Source organism: Rhea pennata, chromosome 12, assembly GCF_028389875.1.
Source record: "Rhea pennata isolate bPtePen1 chromosome 12, bPtePen1.pri, whole genome shotgun sequence".
NCBI lineage: Eukaryota > Metazoa > Chordata > Aves > Rheiformes > Rheidae > Rhea > Rhea pennata.
The window spans coordinates 18081595-18104517 of record NC_084674.1 but is presented as its reverse complement, the minus strand read 5'-3'; the positions used below and the strand labels follow the sequence as shown (position 1 = coordinate 18104517).

Genomic DNA, 22923 nt, shown 5'->3' with positions numbered 1-22923 from the left:
TGTTCTGCTGCTTCAGGGCCTCTCCTTAGCCAAGGCAGAAGTTAGGGATTTCTCTTTCAAATGCTTTAGAGAAATCTGCAACATTTTTTACACATGCACACATCCACATTTTGCAGGAAGGTTGCACTGCAAAAAGTTTGTCTGAAGAAAATAACTTTGTAATATTTAAATAAGAACAGTATTTACATTTTTAAAATTACTTAGCTAGGCTAGCTAGCAAAATTACCCAGCAAAAAAAAAAATGAAAGACAAACATTTGTTCTTCTAGTTGCATCTTTTGGAATATAAATAATGAAGGGATAAGGAAAGCAAAAATCTTAACTATACAGAGAAAAATATTTTAAAAGACGCCCTCAAGCTTATCTTGTAGGAAAATCCCTTTTTCTGACCTAAGAGGCTCAGCTAAAATGTAAAACTCTGCTATCTAAAAATGTACATGTCAAAACTTAAAAAGGAAAGGACAAATTTGGCTTCAGGCAAATAGCATCTCTGGTGAGTCCGGAAAAAAGTGACTAAAATATCAGTATATACAGCTGTCTACTCCACAGGCTGATGTAATAAGTGAAAATATCAGTGCATAGAGTCATCTGCCCAACTAGCTGAGGTAACAAGCAAATGAGGTAACAAAAATGCCATTTCCCTGACAGATTTTCAAGCTTGCTTTACTTTTAAATCTCAGAAATTGGCCCACAAGGGACAACTGCTAAATTTAATATTGATGAAAGCAGCTATTTATTCTTAAAACATCTCAGTTTTTAAAGCATTTTTATTATTTAAAAAGTGTATTTTGGTCGAGTACAGCCAGTAAGCACAAATGCTTATCTTGCTTCCATGCTAAGCTTTGGCGTACTATCATTCCTCACCACCACTGTCCTCCTTGCTTATACAAGATAGTCTTTTTCTGAGCAAAGCTGAAGGTCTAAGTGTTAAGTGATGCTGCTGCAGCAGTCTGGTTCTTAATTGCATACAGTTGTAAGGAGATGAAACAAGAGCTTAGGAAAGAAAGGACAGTGCAAAGGAGAGAACCTATCTTGGAATAGCACAACAAACTCAAGCTGATGCCCTCTAGTATCACAAGTTTTTCTCCGTGACCTTCACTTAAAAAAAAAAAAAAAAAAAAAAAAAGCAAACACAACAACAACAAAAAACCAACACCCAAACCAAACAAACCCACTTTGAGTCCCCATGCCTCAGTTCTTCATTCATGAAACAAAGGCAGCAGCACTCTGTTACCTTGCAGGGACACTGTGAATTTAAATGTGGTATTTCTATACAAGTAGTGCAGTCCTAATATACCTAGGAAAACAAATTGGTTGTACAAGATGCTGAACAAGAGAGATGTTTACTACTGCAAAGAGCTCATAGGTTTAAAATCATAGTCTACCAACTCCATAATTCTTCCATAGTTCTATGATATGCAAATACTGTATGGAGAGAAAGCAGGAAGGGGTAGTTTAGCTTCAGTACCACTATATGTTGGCTAACTGTCACTTGAGCCAACTCAAGAGTCATTAGTTGGTTTTCACTGGCTGGATCCATCAGTGAAGGGAAGAAACAAGGTCACTATTAACAGAGCTGTAGGAATTCACTGTCCCCCACCTACCAGCAGGAAAGGTACTAGAAAGACTAAACCATTTCCCCCACCCCCACCCCTCATTTTCCTCCCAGGAGGATGAATCTGCAACAGTTAGAGCTGAACATTTAGGCTGGGGTGGGGGGCAGCCACTTCACAGTGATGATTATTAAAATTACAAATAGTTTAAAGTCTTATGTTTTAATTAAATGTTTCTCCACCAGCTGGGACACACCTGAAAAGATGCTGACAAAGTAAAAGGGTTAAGAGGAGGAAGAATGGTCAGTATGTCAAAGCTCATACTGCAGGATGTAGAAAGTACTTGAGAAGAGGACTTTAGAATAGATAAGAAGGACATACATCCCTTTAGCATCCTAAACGCCCAACTAGTAAGATGCATTATACTGGGCATGAGGGCATTCAGTTTAATACCAGTGCTTTAGGAAGAAATATGTTTTGTTAGCCTGAAACTAAGCTTCTATTGCTGACTCTTGCTACATCCTTGAAACATGGTTGTTTCAAAGAAGTAGAGAGTAGCTTAGGCACACAGTCTTGGAGACTCTTCTTGCCACCTTACCAAATACTGGGAACAGCAGCTAAGTTATTGCATCTGGTAAGCTAGGTCTTCTCATACAGAGATTCACTTTATAAATAAAAGCAGAACTGCCAGAAAACAGCAGCAAGAAAATGAACTTCGTGCTGTACAGTTGCATCCCTGATATCTTGAAAATGTAGGTATTAATCATGTGCCTCATAACTGATGCTGCATTTATTCTCACTAATTTAGATGCTTACCTTTTTTACTCACTGCAAAATGCAGAGGCTATGATAGTAAAACCTTTTTTGTTTGAATTTGTCATTATCAACCTTCTAAGATTTTTAGAACAATTTTTTAAGCTTTTAAAGCCACGTGCACTGAAAGGCCTTTTTGCAAGATGTACCACATTTAAGAATCTGCTGGGATTTAACCTTTATTTCCATCTAGCTTGTGTCCTAAACTTAGTATCAGATCTGGACTTTGAATACAAGTCTTATACTTCACTTTTTTTCAGTACTGAAGTCTAAAATGCACAATTAACATCTGACTGATGCAGTAATACAGATATACTTCTAACACAGAAAACTACACCAGTTTTGACTTCAGCAAATAGAAAATACTACCTTAACTGCAGCTACAATGGTCTGGTTGATTCCAAATGATTCTTGTGAAATTACTTCAATTGTTGATGATCCTACCAAAGATCCAGAGCTAAGGAAACCTCTCTCATCAATTTGCACAACAGGAACTTTATCTGGTCCATCCAGGACACGGTAACTCAGCGAAGCCACTCTGTCCCTTCAGAAGGAAAAGAATGGAAGACTCCATTAAATAAGTATATCCTTATTTACAGCAATATAGTATTCAAATCTATGTATTCAAATCATGTATTCATATTATTCAATTTATGTATTAGCCATGTATTCAGATCTACTTGCTGTCCACAGCTCTGCAGTGTCATCATTCTCTGAGGTGAACTTGACTTCTAATACTAATGGATAAGGCTACAGCATACAGTTTCCACAAATACTTTCTGTAAACAACATTTAGAGGCATATTAGCCTGCCAGGGTCAATGCTTGTATTAGAGATAAAGTCAGGGACATGATTAAGTAGATCTCATCAGTTTCCTGGAGATGGTTTTGTACACAAGGTTAATTTCTGCACTAACTCTCCCTGTGGTATGTGCATGTTAATAAAGTGAGCAAATACACAAACCGTAATTAGTGGGCACTGAGTCATTAGCTATTTTTATATATCATTTAATACATGTTCTAAAATATCTCTAAATCCTTCCTGCTCATCCCACCCCCTCCATTCAGGTGAAGATGCTCCATTTCCATCCTAGGAAACATAGCATGAAAATTAATTTAGTTCCCCTTTTCTAGTCAATAATGCAAGGTTATTTGGCATCATAACTCAGATACTGGGGCTGCAATGGTGGTAAGCAGAAATACCAAACAAAAATATAGAAACTGATCTCTAGCACCTTACCCATGAGTTTAATCAGAATAATTGCTGGCATCACCTCAGAAGAGACAGCAATAAGCAAAAACATCAGCAAGTGACTATGACCGACAGGGCTCCCATGTATCTTTTGAAAAAGCAGATATCGAGTCATGTGGTCACTTGAGTTCCAGTGAAACTAATTTCTCCCTCCCTTTAAAAAGCAAAGGCCTCAAACCTCTCTATGCAATGAATATCCTGTTGACTATATCTACCCATTCTTATGCTAGGAAAACCAAGTATCAAGCCTAAAACATATCTGAAATGTTAACCTTTGAAAACAGACTATATATAAACAGCATCTCATTTGGAAAGGACACTCATCTCCAAAGCCTCTGTCATAGCTTCTATGCAAAAAGTACAGACACCTATTTTCTATAAAGCTTTGACTACCCACTAAAAAAAAATCCAGTGGAAGTGTGCTGCTGGTTTTTGGCAAATGGTATCTTTTTAAATAAAAATCTAAAACTTCCAATTACTGCATCTTGTAACCAGCACAAAATTTGTCATAGACTACGCGTACGGATAAGATACTGCTAATCACATGATAAGTTGTGCACTGACTGTTCTGCGATAGTCTTTTAAACAGACTGAAACAATATAAGTTGTTTTAAGCATAGAATTATGCTTTACAGTTTCAATAAACAGCCGAAGCAAATCACAGTATGAAAAGTTATCACTCACCTGTTTGTCTGAATTTTAATAAAGGAATTTGGTGACATTAAGATCTGCTCTGCTTCTACTTCTGGAGTGACTAGGTGAAGTTTTTCAAATACCTGGAAAATAAAAGCCACTTTTGCTTACTACTGTGTGCAGCAAGGATTTATATTCCATTTATTTCACTTTCAAAAAAAAAAAAAAAAACCCACTCTAGTCCAAATAAAACTAATAAAACTATAAACAAACATAATGTAAATCAAGAGATGCATTTCAGTAGCTAACCGCTGATCCAAACTAACACACACACACAGATGCATAAAATGAGCCTTGGATACAAGTACTATTAAAAATGCAGGGAGAACTGCAGCACCAAGGTTCTTGAATAGCTTTAAGTGCTCACCTGCAGCACCTCACAAGTCATTTCAATCTCAGAAGGCGTGGTCTACACCAAAAACTAACTGCTGAATGTTCATTCAGATGCCACATCAGTGTGTGGCTGTTCAGTGGCAAAACTTGCCAACACTTGGGGATCTTGAAGGTCTCCAAATAGTGGGAAAAACAGTATACTAACAAGAGTAGTAATGCAACAATATGGATCAAAACCAGGACACCACCTTTCCATTTCAAATCCTTGCTCTACAGACTTTAATTCAGCTCTGAAACCAATACTTAAAATGACATGTGAAGAACACTACTATACCTGAATTTGGATTTCGTCTGATAGTTCTCTTGCCATGTTGTAAAACTGGTCAGCTGCAGGATCAAGGGCCTTCACAACAACTTTCAAGCCTGTTCTTCCCTTTACTCTGCCATAAACATCCATTGCAAAGTTATATTTTGCCGGAAGTTGAAAAGAAGCCTTGGACAGGAGAAAACAATCAAAATTTTGCTCACAGAAAGAGTTAGAATTGATAGGGAGGAAATGCCACACCCAACATCAACAGCAGTTCTTGGAATTTGAGTAAGTGGAAGCAACACTGCTTTCTCAATTCCCATTATGCAGCAGCTTCCTTTTCCTGGGGTATACAAACAAAGCATTTACCTCATTGTGTCTTGTCTTGATATCCAAAGTATCTCTCTTTGTGACAGACCAGTGAAATGTTAATCCTGGTACTGCATTGCCAAATGAAAAAGGAGTCTGACTACTGGTGATGCCCATCACATAAACTGGCATCTGGAAAAAGAGAATACAACTTTATTAGGTAATTCTGGGACATGTACTAGTCAAATGCTCACAGAGAAAATATAATTACATTTATTTCAGCGAGACAATTGGAAAAAATTACTAATCAAGAGACAGTACTTCTTATAAGAAGTACTTCTTATGAAGAAAATGGCTTGACTACTGTATATTTTGCAGAGGTATACCAGACAGAAGACTCAAATAAGCATCATTTAATGTAAAGTAAATTTTGATTCATTCCCAGCTGCTACACGCTCAAAAAACAAGTGCCAATTTTCATCAAGAAAATTATTTGTTCAATAATCCATTTATCCATTTGTAGTACCAAATGATGTTTGGCAAGTAGTACCAAGCTCACCTCAGTTATGTTACATGTTTTTATATTTTCTATGTCTTTTCCTAGATGATCTCCCTCATTAACTCCTTGGACATCAATTTCCCCACCATCCCTCAAACAATGTAATATAAGGGCGCAGAACAGGGTTTTGTTTTTCTTCTCTCCCTGATGCAATTCATTCACCTGAGATTACAGCTAGAATCACCAGCCATCTGAAGAAGCCTCCAGATAAAAAGGGAATAACTCATAGGGGAAATATAGGCTCTGAAAACAACTTTGTGAAAGATAATTTGAATAATAACTATGCTGGATATAGCAAAAATTTGTAGATTTTTAACACACAAAGGAGGAAAGCATCCACTGAAAATGGAATGAAGGTGAGAGAAGCTTTTTTCACTTTTAAAGATTCCTTGCTGGTCATACAAACGTGCTTCTTCAGCAGGTCTTGAATTTCTGAAAAATCAGTCTGATATACAACGTAAACTTGTCCTGATTTCAGTTTTCCTCAATATGTCCAACTGAGAGCTTCTCCACTGAAAGCACATTCATCCTTGCAGCCCCTCAGGCTGGGATATCTGCCAACTGGGGTGGTATTATCATCAGAAGATGCAATAGGAATGGTCACAACTTGCAGGTCAGAATTTTAAGGCAATGAAAGGTAGTCACAAATCAACCAACCTGTGTACCGGTTTTCATTCGTGTAATTGGTGCACGAATTCTAACAGCTGTCAGCTGTACTACTTCAACTTGCACTTTGTCCTAAAAAGGGTGGAAGGAAGACATTGTAAGCATATGTTAAATGTGAACCAGGTATTGCTTTCAGAATCTATTTGTTATTCTGTCATTAACTAATCACTACTTTGTCATGTGATTTGCATGTGACTTATCACAGAAAAATACAGATGGATGTAATTCAGTAGGACTGTAAACACTGAACCATAAAATAATTAACTTCTTCATAAAGTCACAGGCAATGTCTATGCCTAAAAATGCCACAACAGCTCTGCTCAAAATTACTGACATGATGAATGATGGAGCTGAGGGGTGAAAGCAGGGAACAAGATCATAGGGTCTCCAAGAAAAGAGGAATAAATAATTCCAGAGTGTAAAGGAAGACATCAAGAGCATTAGAAGGAAATGAGAACAGTAATTGGTAAAGGGGGCAACATATATTGCTGAGGGGAAGTCAGACCTAGCCTTCATTGTGCAGTAGGTTTAGCTTTTTTTTTTTTTTTTTTTTTTTTTTTTTAATTTAAATACAATTTATCTTCTGTCATCATCATTTAAGCAGCAGAGCTCTGTGGTGGGCAATAGCTGTCCTTTTTCTTGACTTTAAACAAAGAGCTTTGGCCCAGATTCTGTTGTTCTGAGTCTCACGCAAGTCCCAGTAATTTGCACTTCCTACAGGTCTGCTCCATAGCTCTCAAACACTCTACTAGTAGGAAATTCTATGGATACAGACTGAGGTGGATTTCAGGGATTTTCTGCTTGAACTTTTTAGATAGGTGCAGACAACAACACAGAGTAGTAATACTCTCCAGAGCTTGCCTGTAACTTAGGAGACTATACGTTTCTTGGGAAACGGTCAGCTTCTAACATCCACTGAGGCTACTAAGTGTAAGGCAGTGCAGATACAGACAACACCCTGCTGCTTTAGTAAGGCTTCTCTAGAAGATGTACTAATCAAGTCTAAAGATAACAAATTGTTCAGAAAATTATCAGTTACCAGTGGAGCTTAGTCTTAAGGTATAGCAAGACACAGTGCTTTATCAGCAAATGCAGACCCAGAAGTAAGCAACAATAGTCTTCCATCACACTAGGGAAACCAGTAAAGTGCACAAGATGAAATGCTCTTTTGAAAAGATTATTCATCCTTTTTGAACCAAGCCTATGAGTTCAATGGAGACTCTTACAGCTCCAAACAGTATCATAAAAAATTACCTGAGACACCACAACAAGCTTTCCTGTCTCTGCATCAACAGCCTGCACCAGTCCTGTTACTGTCCCATTCCCAATTGCCACTCCTCTGATGAGTCCAGTGCTGTTCACTGATGCAATCTTCTCATCACTGATGGAGAAAATTATGTTGGACTGAGGTTGAGGGCCTCCTTCTGAAGTGATCTATAATTAATAGCACAGAGAACAATTAAATTTACTGATCAGATACTTGTTCTGGTCACCGTTACAGTGCGCACCATTCTTTGCTCAGCATTACTACCATGTCTTCAGTAAGGAAGGGGTGTCTGTAAATTCCAGAGTATCTCAAACCTTACTTCCCCAGCACACTGGTCCATCCATGAAAAGGGACTGGGAAGTACGTGAAGTTAATTACAAAAGCAGAGTGTAAGCTTTGTGGAGTGTAACAGGTTGATGTTATGTCTAGCCCGGAGAGTTTAAGAAAAATTTACTTTGCTTTCTCTTTGCCACAAGTTGTGTAGCTCTGTTCCATTTTTAGTTTGTATAACTAGCCCACTATGCCTAGTTTTATTTACCTGATCTATTGAATGCTAGTATTTCCAATGGAAGAGCTGACACTCACTGGACACAAATTCAGAACCTTTGGTCTCACAACACAGTAAAATGAAAGGTAATTCAAGTATGAAACTGTTCTGTTCTTGGGAAGAATGAATCAATATAAATGTAGCTAAGTTGTTAAGTTGAATATATATTCCTGAAGAATAAAATCGTATACATTTATTTTAAAATAGGACTTATAAGGGGGGAGGGGAGAAGTAAGATACTTTACCTGAATCATTGCCCCTATAATTAGGGTGACTTTCCTTGGCAGTAGTCTAAATGGAGGAAAGACCTAAAAATGGAAATACGGATACTTGTGTTCATGCTATTTCTTCAGTTAGATCAGTTATGTCATACAGCAGTATATGCAAATATAAAATTAAGTCTTCATTTGCTTAATTACAGTAAATTGAGCCTGCAGAAACTATTCTCACCACCTGCAGTTGCGGAGCACCATGAAATCTGAAGTGGATTAGCGTTTGGGTAAACTTCTGGACAGAAGCAGGAAACGGATCATTACAGCAAATTACACTTCCATACTATTGCTATACTACCATAACATACATTTTCTTCATATGCGTATTTTATCTGAAATTATTTACTTCAATCTGTTGTGGAGCAGAGTTGATTCTTTGTCCTCTTTTGTCAGCAACAGTTGCCATAAGACTAGTCTGACCTATGGCCATTCCATGCACCAGAAAAGCAGCAGTGTGGTCATCGAGAGCTTCACTGAGTGGGCTGCAGCAAAGAAATGCATTGAATTAGGAAAGTTAGTTGAGTAAATTAAGTGAATAATGAATGTGAAGAACTTAACAAAAAGCAGTTTCATCATAACAACTGCTAAATGAATAAATCTTAAAATAATTGTAGCTATCCCAGTCCAACACTAAATATCACGAAATGGTTCTTTGTAGCCTGTATCTCATCTTGAAATGAAATACTAAAGAAGAGTCTGGCCAGTATGGACCAAACCTCTCCCAGAGAGCCCACAAACAATTTATCCAGAATGGATGACAGTTGGACAAACCTCAAGCACATATCCTGACACTATTTAATGGACTGGTGTAAATATAGTCAAGTGGTACTGCATAACACATACACAAAAACAAACACATCCTTCCTCATACAAAGTAAAATATTACTTAGCATCTCCACTCTGGAAACTGTCAGTTCAAAGAAAATCCTCTCTGTTTCTATGATTTTAATCATGATGTTTAAAGCTTGGAAAATAAAAAGCTTCAGCGTAATTTAGCCTACCTGTTTCTAAAAGGTTAAGTAACAGACAGAATAAGCTTGATAACATCAGACATGTCTCCACAAACAGATTATTCATGTGGCATCATTTGCAAAGTTACTGCTTAAGGCTCAGTGAAATATTGTGGTGTATTAGTACGCTCTCGGTCAGAGTCGACAAGACTTAAAGGCCTCGCCTAGGTAGTTTTCCCTACAAATAATTAAGTCATTTAACTGGTAATTAGAACTCTGAAGCTCTCCATAGAAAACAAACAAACAAAAAACAAACTTAAAATTAACTGCATTATCAAAGAAAAAAAAAATCATTCACATATTACCATCTCTCCAAGCCAGTACCTTTACTCACATTTTTGCTTATTCTGTCTATAAGCACATTTACAGATTAATAAAAAAAATCCATTAACTTACACAAGTGAAACAATTTGAGATGCTGCCCTTAGTTTTAGATCCATGACAGCAAAGTATTTTGCCAGAAAAGGTTTCTTAGAGTCATCCACAACTCTGACATATGCTTTAACAGTTTTTCCGATCTCCACCTGAAATAGTCACATACAGCGATTTTTCATTTAAACTATTAAAAAACCTCTTTCTTATTTATTAGCATAAATACTTTTATTTTGTATTACAGTTTCAGTAGCATATTAAAGATAAGGCCCTAAGGTTAGATTAGCACTGATTTTAAAGGATAATCCCAGCTAGCTACAGCCAGTGTCAAATTACATAAATGAATTCAGATGTTTCAGGTGGCAGAACATCCAGAACATCAACATCTACTTTGTATAAGATGCACTCAAGTTTGCAAGTAAAATGAGGTGGATTTCTTTTTTGTTTTTAAATCATGGAAAGTGACCCTGGGGGGGAGGAGAAGGGGGAAACTTACTCTAAAAGGAATTAAAAGGAATCATTTTTATGTACTTTAAACAACAGGAAATGCAAATTAGTTTGCACATTAGCTACATTACATTGTGGTATAAAGGCGAAAGTTAAAATCACTGCCACGCTGAACACTAAGTAAGAGACAGCTTATACTCTGAATTGCTTATAACCTGAACAGGTAAGTTTGGGAGAACATCATCGGCACAGGGAGACCAACTGTTTCTCTAAGGTCACGGCAGTAGTGGAGGGCCCTGAGCACTACCCAGAGTTTGCTCATGTGTGTCTCAGCTTCATATTCATCATCAGCACAGGAAATCAGGGCAGTCTGTGTCAGCCAATAGCACTGGTTCAAAAGGCACTAACCTTGTCAACAACTCGGATGTACAGTTCCTGTATATCAGAGACATAAATTTCAGCTTTAGCTGGTGCAGGGAAAGCCAAACACAGGTCATGAATCATTATGGTCACTGATCCTGGAAGCAAAGGATGCACCTAATTGCCAAAAGAAAATTGTTACATCATTTTTCATTTGCATATCATCCACAGGAGAAAACTTATTTCCTTTTAGGGCAGAAATAGTTGAATTCAGGAGTCTCTGAGCTTCAGACACAGATGATTCTTACACTAAAGCAAAAGTAAAGATGTAAAATATATTTAAACAATATCACATGATTGAGCTAGTGTAAAATCTTTCATTCACTTAGTGTAAATGGCCTCTGGACAGCAATTGAATTAACACATCTTAATCTGGAAGCAGTCTGGCATCCTGTTATTCTTCTGCCATCAGAAGGATAAAAACAAACATCAAATCATTTGGAGCAATGAAACTTTTCTTGTTAGAACAAAAAACAAAACAATAATAAAAAAGATCAGGGACAGAGACTAGGCCTTTAAAGCACTGGTATTGCTTCCTGAAGGTTCTGTAGTTTTACAGTCAGTGCTTTTAACCTGAATGAATAGTCAGCTTTCAGAAGAGCGGTGGTGCCCAAAGTGGGAGCCTAATCTGTATAATGGGGCCATAAATTAACATATGCCCACAGGAAGCTAAGGAGGAACGTGGCCGGGAGGAAAAGCATGGCCATGGTGACGAGGGCCACAGTTTGGGCTGGCAGAAGGGAAAAAGAAGCTAACAGAGCAGGGGGGGGCAAGATGGGAAAGCAAGCACAGCCTTGACAGCAAGAACGAGAACTGTTACTGTCCCAGATACTTCTTCTGTTTCCGTCTCCTGTTAAGTGTCCAGCAGCTCCCCAGTCTGGGTTGCATTTCACTTCACTCCCAATATTTCTTCTTCTCCCATACCATGACCCATATGTAGATAAAATGATAAGCCAAAAATCAAGTAGAAGATACAGGAGGTATCCATAAGGATACCAGTAAACAGTCTGAGAATCACTGCATGAAATACCTTGGATTTGGTTTCTCAGAACAGTTTACTATCACACCTAAACTATCCGCAGATACCTGGCATGACATTCTGGTACTTAACACTGGAGTCTGCTATTTTTCTACAAAGATCATTCTGCTGGCTTCCACAGAGTCATAGAATCATAGAATCAGTAAGGCTGGCAGGGACCTCTGGAGATCATCTAGTCCAAACCCCCTGCTCAGCAGGGTCACCTCGAGCATGGTAGACAGGGTTGCATCCATGCAGGCCTTGAGTATTTCCAGAGAAGGAGACTCCACAGCCTCTCTGGGCAGCCTGTGCCAGTGCTCCGTCACTCCCACAGGGAAGAAATTCCCCCTCACGGTCAGGCAGAGCTTCCTGTGCTTCAGTTTCTGCCCATTGCCTCTTGTCTTGTCACACGAGACAACCGAAAAGAGTTTGTCCCCATCCCCTTGACACCCTCCCTTCAGGTACTTATACACATTGATCAGAGCCCCCCTCAATCTGCTCTTCCCCAGCTCTCGCTGCCGTTCCTCACAGGGCAGATGCTCCAGCCCTCCGATCATCCTCGTAGCCCTACGCTGGACTCTCTCCAGTAGCCTCCAGTAGCTCCATGTGTCTCTTGTACTGGGGAGCCCAAAACTGGACACAGGACTCGAGATGAGGCCTCCCCAGGGCTGAGGAGAGGGGCAGGATCACCTCCCTTGACCTGCTGGCAACACTCTGCCTAATGCACCCCAGGATACCCTTGGCCTTCCTGGCCACAAGGGCACCTTGCTGGCTCATGGTCAGCTTGTCAGCCACCAGCACTCCCAGGTCCTTCTCTGCAGAGCTGCTCTCCAGGAGGTCAGCCCCCAGCTTGTACTGGTACCTAGGGTTATTTCTCCCTAGGTGCAGGACTCTGCCCTTGCCCTCACTGAACCTCCGGAGGTTCCTCTCTGCCCAGCTCTCCTGCCTGGCCAGGTCTCTCTGAATGGCAGCACGGCCCTCAGGTGTATCAGCCACTCCTCCCAGCTTGGTGTCAGCAAACTTGCTGAGGAGGCACTCTGTCCCCTCATCCAGGTCATTGATATAGAAGCTGAACAGGAATGGGACCCAGTACTGAGCCCTGGGGGACGCCACTAGCCACAGGCCTCCAACTAGACTCCACGCCACTGATGACGACCCTCTGAGCTCTGCCTTTCAGCCAGTTCTCAATCCACCTCACTGTCCACTCTTCTAACCCACACTTCCAGAGCTTATCTAGGAGGATTTTATCAGAGACAGTGTCAAAAGCCTTGCTGAAGTCAAGGTACACAACGTCCACTGCTCTCCCCTCATCTACCCAGCCAGTCATTCCAGCAGAGAAGGCTACCAGATTGGTTAAGCAGGATTTCACCTTGGTGAATCCATGCTGGCTACTCCTGATCACCTTCTTTTCCTCCATATCTGTAAGTGATATTGATACTTAACTCAAGCACAGCACACAGGACTGATGATATACTTTTAAAATAGTTTTTTGAAAATGCTTTTTCAACATATAAAAGTACATTTTCTTTCCTTTCCTTTCCCCCCACCCCCTTAAATCTGGCAGGTACTTCATAAAACCAGTCTTCCCTACACTGCTGCACTGCTTCAGTTCACTGTTCTGCTCCAGAATTACCATGTGTACATCAGTTAAAGCAATGCTACATCCATGAGGGAGATGTGATTGAAGAACTGTTATGAACTGAGACAGTGTACAATGTTCAAAAATAAGCCCATCTATTTTCCCCTTATCTCTCTAAACTGACTCAGTCTCTGAATATATTCCCATCCTTCACTTCCTACAGCTAGAGTCAAAATGTTTTCACCAATACTTCTTTCCATACTTCAATAAATGAAAAAACATCCCCACCTTCATCATCATTAATTAACAACCAATTTATTTTGTGAAGTTCATCTGTACATGTAAAAGAATACCCTTCAAAATAGCTTAAGTGACTTCCAATCCGTGTTTAACGATCCCAGCAATACAAGTATATACTTGTATCATTGTTTGTTATAGAACATCTCATACCCTGGGCCTAGATGAGGTCAAGCATAGCTCGAGTTTAATTGTCTTTTCTATTGAGAGGGGAGGCGGAACATTACAGGAAGATGAACCCAACTCTTTAACAGATACTTATTTTCAATATTAGGATGAAATACTGGTGGCAAAATATCCTGACTCAGCAGGAAAACGGAAGAATTAAGATTTCAGCAGTGCTGACACACAACAAAGATTCCAATACCACTGAGGAAATCAATTCCTCTTTTGCATAAAACTCCTGAATAATTCTGTCACATCTTTAGTCATTTTGTGTTTATGACATCAGGATTATTTTACTAAAAATATTATAATAGGAAAAAGAACAATTTGTTACTAGCTTTTATCCTTTAAATATAGGGTATATGAACATTTCATGACTGTAGTGAAATGGTTTCCAATATTTGAAACTGTCATACTAGAGACAAGCATGAAGCTTTAAAGCGACAGGCAAACATGCTCAAGTTCAGTTATTGCCTCTCCAGCCACATGTATTGGAAAACCACCACCAACAATGATATTGTAGAGTGATAGCTATACAGTGTGGTAATGGTAAAGTAGCATTTGTAACAGAATATGAGACACACTGCTTCAAAACACAGCACAGCTACCTTCCATTAAAACTTTTGTGCATAAACACCATTTCGTTCTGTGAAAGATACAGAATTATATAAATCAAATGGGTAGCACGCTGCAAACACAAAGTCCCTGCTCTGTTACACTAGCTCATTGACCTTACTTTTGTGAGATCTCTATTTGAGTAGAGCTTGCAAAACTATATGATACAAAAAGAACTCAAATGTTAATGACAGGTAATTGCCAAATGTACAGATCCCATCCAAATTTATCTTTTTATTGAGAGAAAAATCCCCTCAGCATCTCTGAATTCACAAAATACACAATGATTTGGTCTTATTTAAAACAAAGTTCACAGTTAAAATGTATACAACTTTGGTTTACAGATGCTAATCCCACTTTCAGATAGACATCTCAATTTTATAATTCTCATTACCATTATGCAGTATTTGTGATCAAATTCTTATTAAGGTATATTTTTTTGATTACGAGTCTGTCTGTATTCTCCCAGAAATCTGACTCCTGTCCTCATATAAGGCATTAAGATAGAAAATACAGTTAATTATTTCTTGACAACTGCCAAATACACATGCTATCTGCCTTGTAAATCAAATTTAATTCACCAGAGCAGCAGATGCAGCGAGAGACATACTGTACTTCATACAAGTATGTAGGTCAATAAGAACTCCTGATAAGGGACTCAAATATACATTTCTCGTTATGGCTGAACTTACCGGTTTTTTTAAGCTGCAATAATAAGCATATAAAATGAAGTTTTTATATCAGTATAGAACAGCAAAGATAGCTGAAACAGACCGACAGTTTTAAACGATGTAGATTGCCAGTGTACTGAAACACAGCACATGTCTCTCATCCAGCTAACTTTATTGCTGTGATCGTTGTTTTTTCTTCCCCAAGTCTTCCTCCCGCTCTAAAGCATACAGTTAGACCATTGTAATATAGCACTATAGTTAATTATTCTTTATTCTCAGATTAAATAAAAATCTGAGACATTAAAAATCAAAACATAAAGCATGTACTTTCTCACACCTCCACTAACAGGCCAATAAAGAAATTAAATGGGGTAAACATGAAAAAATAAAATCAATATCTTAATATAAGTGTCAAATAGGCTTTATGAGTTTTCTAGGAGAGCTGTAGTTATGTTGAATGACTGAAACCTCTTCACTATAGGCTAGAGGCTGCACACTGTGGAAGCATGAGCTTGAATTCAGGAAAAAGTTACTCCTTCCAGTACCAAAAGCGACACACAACAGAAGTAATCACATATTCAGATCACTAAGAATAATAAAATTACTTCACTCACCAGAGCAATACCTTGAGTTTCTTCATGAGCCACTCTTACAATATTTGCAACACTTGTGTTAATGAAAAAATATCCAGAACCTTCTCTGATGAACAATTCTGCCTGAAAAACAGAACAGCATACAGTAAGATTGTATCTTTCTAGAACTTTAATAAAACTGGTATCTTTACCCATATTATAATTCATAACATCATCCTCCCCCAGTGAAATAAGTAGCACTAGAATTTATTACCTGGATCTCAGGATGATTGTAAATGGAGACGTCTGTCGGGCTCACTTTCACATCTTCTACTAGTATTAGTTCAATAGAGGCAGACACTGGTAGCAGAGGTTCATACTGAAAGAAACAGTTCTATTGACCATCTGTAACACCAAGCATTCAAAGTCAGAAAACAGTGCAAATCTTCTGTATATGGAAAGACAGGTAAAGAAGATGAGCAAATAGCCACTGTCTGAGAAAACGTTTAAGTTAATAAAACATCCACGAAAATCATGTAATTGGCTTAGCTGCTCTCTCATTTCTGCATGCATGGTTATATATAGGACATGCTGCCATATTCTGCATAATGTCTAAGCCAAAGAACACAGACCTCCACATTAAAGATTTGCCAGTATTAATTAACCAAGTCTAACATACATGGGTAGTCCATTAACTCATGACATGTTATAAGTTCTTGCAGAATGACAAGGCAGAGGAGACAGAATATTTTCTCCCACTTCAATATCATCTTTTTAGGATTCCTCCTAAAAGGCCATCAAAAGTTGTTCTTCCTTACACGTAAGTACACAAGCACTAGACCAGATGTAAGCCTAATTCCTTACTCCTAATAACATTACCTTAAATAGGGCTTTTTAGAGGAAGTTTGTATTATGTACCCATTTCACTTAATTAGCAAAATTTCCGTGATGTAGAAAGGATGTAAACTTTTCTAATGACATAATAGGATGCTCCACTTAAACAGGAAACAGTGATCAAGACATCTTAATATACCATCAATTGGATTTTTGAGTTTTTGTTTGTAAAAGAGAAGTATGGACAAGTTTGAAAGCTGAGTACAGCAGACTGCTTCTAATGTATTTGTAAAAACAGGCAAATTATCCAGTTTAAACAAACACTACATAAGCCTTTGTAGCAAAAGCAGCATCTCTAGCTACTCTTCTTCAATTAAGAGATTCCTTCCAAGACTAGGACTTAAGAGACCTCTAGGGCAACATTGCATGTGTGATGCTCACAGTGAAATACAACATATTTCTCTGAACTCAGGAGGCAAAGTTTAGAGAATTCACTATTCTAGCTACTTCTAAATGCGTGAGAGAATATTGAATATTGTTTTAATAAGGTAGAACACAGTGAACAACAAAACACAGCAGGACATCAAATGCTCTTACTACAACTCAAGAGGGGAAAAAAAAAAAGAAAGAAAAGAACCACCTAATAGTTTGGAGTGTAAAGGACTGGATCTCTACTGTAGTAATTGTCACTGAGATATAGTCAAAGTCTTCAGCAGCCATGCATCTGCACTGTGCTTGCCAACAGAAGCAGATGGGGAAACCTCACTGAAAAGCCAAGAACCAAACAGCAATAGAAATTTCATATCCAGATGCCAAACCCAGGCCACAGCAACAAAACACTGAGTCACAGGGTATTTCACATTGCTAGTGTCCATTTGTTATCCACTCTGAATTAAGAGTACTCTTACCTCTAACTCTAAGGTTTGCTCTTAAGACAGAAGTAAAGCCAAAGTACAAGAGAATTAATCAGAACCCAGGTTTCCCATATGGTCTGATGATATCAGTCAGCTTTTGCTTTGCTTATGCAGAACCACTACTGTTTTGCAGTAGAAATCACAAATATACTTGCTTTCCCCACTGACAGCTGCAATGAGCACATGGATGCCTTAGTGAAGAACAAGCAATAGAGCTTCACCAAATCATTAAAAACAAACAAACAAAAACAAACAAACAAACAAAAAAAACCTTAAAACAGAATTAAGGAAAACAATTCTTTATAATCTCTTTACCCAGATGGTTCCCCCAAAAAAGTTATAAAAATGCAGTGATAAGAACCTGTCTTCGGAAGTATCTAATCAATCACCTTATTTTTAGATTATTATGTATCATGCATGCATCATTGAGGAAATATATACATACAAACACATATATAGGAACACTAAACACTAAGCATTGTGGGGAAATACAGACAAAAAATATCCCAAGTTTGGAGTACCGGTATTTTCACTTTAGCTGCCTTAAGATGAGATTGTTGGTATCCTGTTGCAGTTACAGAGATTGCAGTGGTTCCAGATTCATGATGAACTAAAACAGTTTGCAAGCCTGGAACAAAAGAAAGTCAAATGAATCTAATTGTGGGGAAGAAAAAGATAAAACATACACTGTTAATATCTTTCACTATCATTCTAGACTTTTTTTTTTTTTAAAAAAAAAAAACACACTTAAAATGTGTGCTGAGGATAAGCTGCAGTATGACTATTTCACAGATCACAGTAATTGTCATTTTTGTTCTCAAACAAGCTGAGAAATTTTTTTTTAAGCAAGATTAATTCATGCGTTCTTCAAAGGATGACATGCTCATTTAAACTGATTCGTACCGTGCATTTTCTTTTGACCGCTTGCATCTTCCTTCAGGGTCAGCTCCATTGGCATATCAGGCTCAATATTAGCTAAGGACATTTTTGTTGATTCCCAGATAACATTAAGAGAACTGAAATTATCAAATTTACTGCCCTGTTGGTCATACGCAGCCAAGTCCAATACTGGATTGCGATAATTTGAAACAGGAACCTGAAAAGGGAGTAAATATTTTGAACTGCACAGACGCAAGAGTATTTTTAATCATTAAAGTAAAAAAGGTATATTCTGAGTTCCTTGAGATCTGTTAAAAGATCCATTATACAAGAAATGTCCATTAAAGTGAGTCATAAATGGAGTCATTATGTTATACCTCAACTCAGAGGGTTTTTTATTGGATCTTTTGTTTTAGTGCAACTCATTACCAAACAAACAAAAATAAAATACATAAACAGCCTGAGTAGCCTTTGGAGTTCAAGCAAATTAAAAAAAAAAATACTGCTGTTACCCAGAAGATACATATCAGAAGTCTAACACATATCCTGTGATGAGTATTAGTGATAGTAGTGCATATTTCATTACTGATGTAGTGAAATTAAGTCTAACGCATATAGAACTAGAAAGACAGTCGAACTCAAGAATGACTTATAATTTACAGTAGTCTCCTTCCCATCACCTTATTAAATGTATAGTTAGATTCATGAAGTCAATCTCAGCTGCAGTTTTATGAAACTAGAACTTCTTGTATATACGACTGGTGATATTAACATGACAAATACAGTGTTTACTCAGTAGACAAGATACAAATGCAGTGATTTCGATGCAGAGGACAGTTATGTTCTTTATGCTTGATAACCTACACACATGCATCACCCAGCTATTGGGACCTAGATTTGCAAAGCTGAATGCACCCGGTGTCACTAAACAAAACTCCCCAGCTATAAGACTGCTTCACATCTGCTTTGCTCCTGTACAAACAAGACACACACAAATGTACACTCGTGATAGCAACTGCATAGTAAAATCTATATACTCAGTAGAATAGTTAGAGTGGAATAGTATAAGAAGGGTATAAGGACCTTCCTTAGAAACAGTTGCCAGAAACACTTTAAAGTTGCGTGTGTGCTTTTCTAAAGTTTGTGCCATTTTCCTTCTTCTCCCCCTTTTTGCTTTTCCTGCTGTTTCAGAAAACACAGAAAGGTCTCCTCACAGGAGGACTTTTCTGTCAAAAGCCACAACCCCTACGCTTTTGTATACGCTCTTATTTTCTGATATGGCCCCTTTTATAAGCATGCTCTTGAATGATCACTGTAGGAATCTCATGCTGACTGCTCTCTGCAGAAGTAGAGAGCAATAGATAGTGTGTGGTACTAGTGCCATCCACAATGCTGGAGCTACTGCTACTCTTGCAGCCTTCAAATCAGCTGTTCAGTGGTATTTTTGTGCAACAGTCCAAACACTGATGGCAAGTTATAAGAACATTGTTCTCCTGTCACTGTTTTCTCAGACTTACCACTTGTTTGTTTTGTTGCAGCAAAGGACATGAGAGATCAATCTGAGGACTTGCATAAACAGGAGTCAGAGTGAGTCGCGAAGGGACAGCACAAATAAACTTCACAACAGCAGGCTCAACTGCTGGGAAAGGATTGGTAATTGTGGGATTGTTTCCAACTGTTAAGGCAATAACCTGTACAATTAGGAAAACAGGAAAGTGAGAAGAGAAAAAGACTGAGTTCAAGCATATTCATTTCACACATCTCGGTTACACTCTGGTGTTGGAATGAACATGCAAAAATATGCTGTTTGTGGATTTACACCTTTGTGCGTCTTCATTGATGCTGTGAAAGGAGACAAATTTTAAGAATAGTTCCACACCATTATCAAAAAACTACTGCTCTAGTAGCTCTGGTTACTTGTCTTAACCATCGTTGTGCTAACGCTAGCCAAAACCATGCAGATACGATCAGTGCTGTACAGTACAGAGGACAGCAGCCAAGGCATGCAGAGCCAGAGACAACAGCAAGATGCTTGTTCCTTTCTGATTTGCACTTACAGAAATAGCAGCGTCCACTGAGGACGTGAGTCAATTTGGCAGCCACATGAAAATGCTCAGCCTTTCCAAAATTATGGGAGAAAAACATTAAAAATCAAAACTAAACGGCTTATAAACTGGCCAGGGTCAGTAAGCAGAAGAAATCACTTCTGCAAGGGGCTGAAACAAGATGAAGTGAAATATGACTGCAGCCACTTTCAGACGCCGCCTAGATATTAGGCTAGCATACTCATATGGCTGTCATTTATTTGAATCAACAGAATTATATTGGGCCATAACTTGGTTCAGAGGAGCTGGTCAGACTGATGGGTCAGTCTTCTGCAGCAACCTTCCGCAATGATCTTATTCATGCAAATTGAAGTAAGCTGCAGTTATTAAGGTCTCTGTTGTATGACCTTCCACAAAGGTTCCTGTGGGTTTGTACTGCAATAAGCCCATCATAAACCACTTCATAATATAATTTTATAAAATCCTTACCCGTAAAACCTGTACAAGCATCACAATGAATAAAACGTGTAAACAATATACTTATCCAAGTCCTTTACTGGCTTTTTATAAAAAGTACTCATTATTTAAAAGCTATATGGTATCATAAATCTGTCTGAAGCAAGTTCTCAAATTGCCTCAGCTCAGTATTTGATGGAAGACAACGTAAATATTTTCTGGCACTTACTTGTTCTCCTAGGTTTTTGCAAGATACTCTAACCCAATGCTGGATAGTATTCCAAGATGTAGGAAGTCCAAATAAAGAGAGACCAACACTTTGTGTGTCCTCAGCAGTGATGTTCCTGAAGAACTTTGAAGGCTCTTGTACCCATGGTCTGGGTCCACCTTCAAATAACATATCTTTAGAGGAACCCAAAGTCACTAAAGCAACAGATGGAGGATCAATAGTCTGAAATGAACAAAAATTATGAATTAATGATTGTATTTACATGTCATATTTTGATTGAACTTTATGAAAGAACTTTCTCTTTCTTAGTTTAAGAGTTATATTTATTTACTGTTTTTCATATAGCACTTTGTAAGCAACAATCTGTCAAGTTATATTCAATGGACTGCAAGAATCTGAAGAAAAATATTTAGTACGTTCTAATTCCATCTCCGATGAAAAACTACAGCAAGAAAAAGGTATTGAATATATGCTTTTGAATATACTCAGAGATAATTTTCTACTACATTTTTAAAATAGACTGTACTCTAATGACTGAAGTCAAGTTTTATTCTTTTCTTAAAATCCTTTCACATGACAGTGCTCTCTCCAACAGTTCTGCACATATTCTATATATGACTTAAAGCTGTACTTCAGACCTCTACATAAATTCCACTCTGACATACATCACCAGGATTGTCTGTGCTGTTAATCACCACAGATATTAACTTGACATTTTAATATACAATCATTTGCTGCTAATGTTCAACCACCCCATTTTTGCAGAATATGGTAAGAAAGTAGTAGTAACTGGCATAAAGGATGGTTAATTCTTTCTGTAAGTGCTTGGCAGGAGAAAAACTGACTATAAATGGTCCTCTTTCCTCCTTGTTACAAGTATTACCAAGGAGTAATTCAGGTAAAGGGTAAAAACCCATTGGAAAACTACAAGATTTAGTCTTGAGTGTTTTCCTGCTCTTTGACTCCAGTTTGGATGATGTCTGACTGTAAAATGCCTAGGTCCTCCATTTCTGAGGATCAAACACTTCATTCTACTGATAGAAGGGAAAAGAAAATTTGGAAATCACTGTTCCAATCTCTTTCTTAATACATATGGGCTCTGTTAAGTACCCCAGAGGCATTTGATTTTATATATGAAAAGCAACGTTATAATGTCTCAAGGGGCTTTGTTAGGGAATGTGAATGATAACATATACATGAATAATTCCTAATTAAAGGGACTTAGCCTTTTCACATTGGCTGTCAATAGTAGAAAAGATTACACAAACTGCTCAGGATGTCTCAGCATCTTCCAAATATGACATTCTCTGTGATTCAAGATCTTTGACAGAAAAGCATTTTCAAAAAGTCAAGTCATTACACTCACACATTTGTGTGATTTACATAAACTTTTGTTCCATACAGGGGAGAAGGAGAAATCCTATGGTCAAACATATTTGACATAGGCTTCACTGATTCAGTACTTCAGCTCTAAAGATAGAGGGTAACATGAGCATACTGTTATATTTTCACATACTGACCTTGTACTCAGATTCATTCTTTCCTACTTTTTTTTACTCAAACTGTCCACCAGTGAAATATATTTTTCCTATTTACACAGAATCACTTAAAATAGTTGAAAAGCAAAGACTGAGTCTCGCATCATTTTCAACTCATTTAGAGTTGATGAAGACTAACCTACTAATTCAATAATTATGCTGTGCACAACAGGGCATACCCAATTCATGAAGAATTCAGTTTCACGAACTGTTTGTCTAGGTGTTCTTGTAATACAAAGTTATTTTCCAGCTTTCTCCAGACTTCAGTTTTTTTGTTTGTTTGTTTGTTTTTT

The 22923-nt window shown here is 38.0% G+C and overlaps 1 protein-coding gene across 1 annotated transcript in view; it reads right to left on the bottom strand.

Moving 5' to 3' along the window:
- The window catches only part of NUP210 (nucleoporin 210), a gene marked incomplete at its 5' end in the record, with an annotated part of 67214 nt that overhangs the window by 12237 nt on the left and 32054 nt on the right, over window positions 1-22923 (bottom strand). Inside the window, 16 exons of the mRNA XM_062585314.1 lie at window positions 2735-2909; window positions 4301-4392; window positions 4977-5135; window positions 5319-5450; window positions 6475-6555; window positions 7738-7917; window positions 8543-8605; window positions 8916-9051; window positions 9976-10103; window positions 10807-10935; window positions 15778-15879; window positions 16010-16114; window positions 18005-18111; window positions 18387-18579; window positions 19880-20053; window positions 21093-21314. Coding sequence (XP_062441298.1) covers window positions 2735-2909; window positions 4301-4392; window positions 4977-5135; window positions 5319-5450; window positions 6475-6555; window positions 7738-7917; window positions 8543-8605; window positions 8916-9051; window positions 9976-10103; window positions 10807-10935; window positions 15778-15879; window positions 16010-16114; window positions 18005-18111; window positions 18387-18579; window positions 19880-20053; window positions 21093-21314 — 2178 coding nt within the window. The remainder of the gene's footprint in view (window positions 1-2734; window positions 2910-4300; window positions 4393-4976; window positions 5136-5318; window positions 5451-6474; window positions 6556-7737; window positions 7918-8542; window positions 8606-8915; window positions 9052-9975; window positions 10104-10806; window positions 10936-15777; window positions 15880-16009; window positions 16115-18004; window positions 18112-18386; window positions 18580-19879; window positions 20054-21092; window positions 21315-22923) is intronic.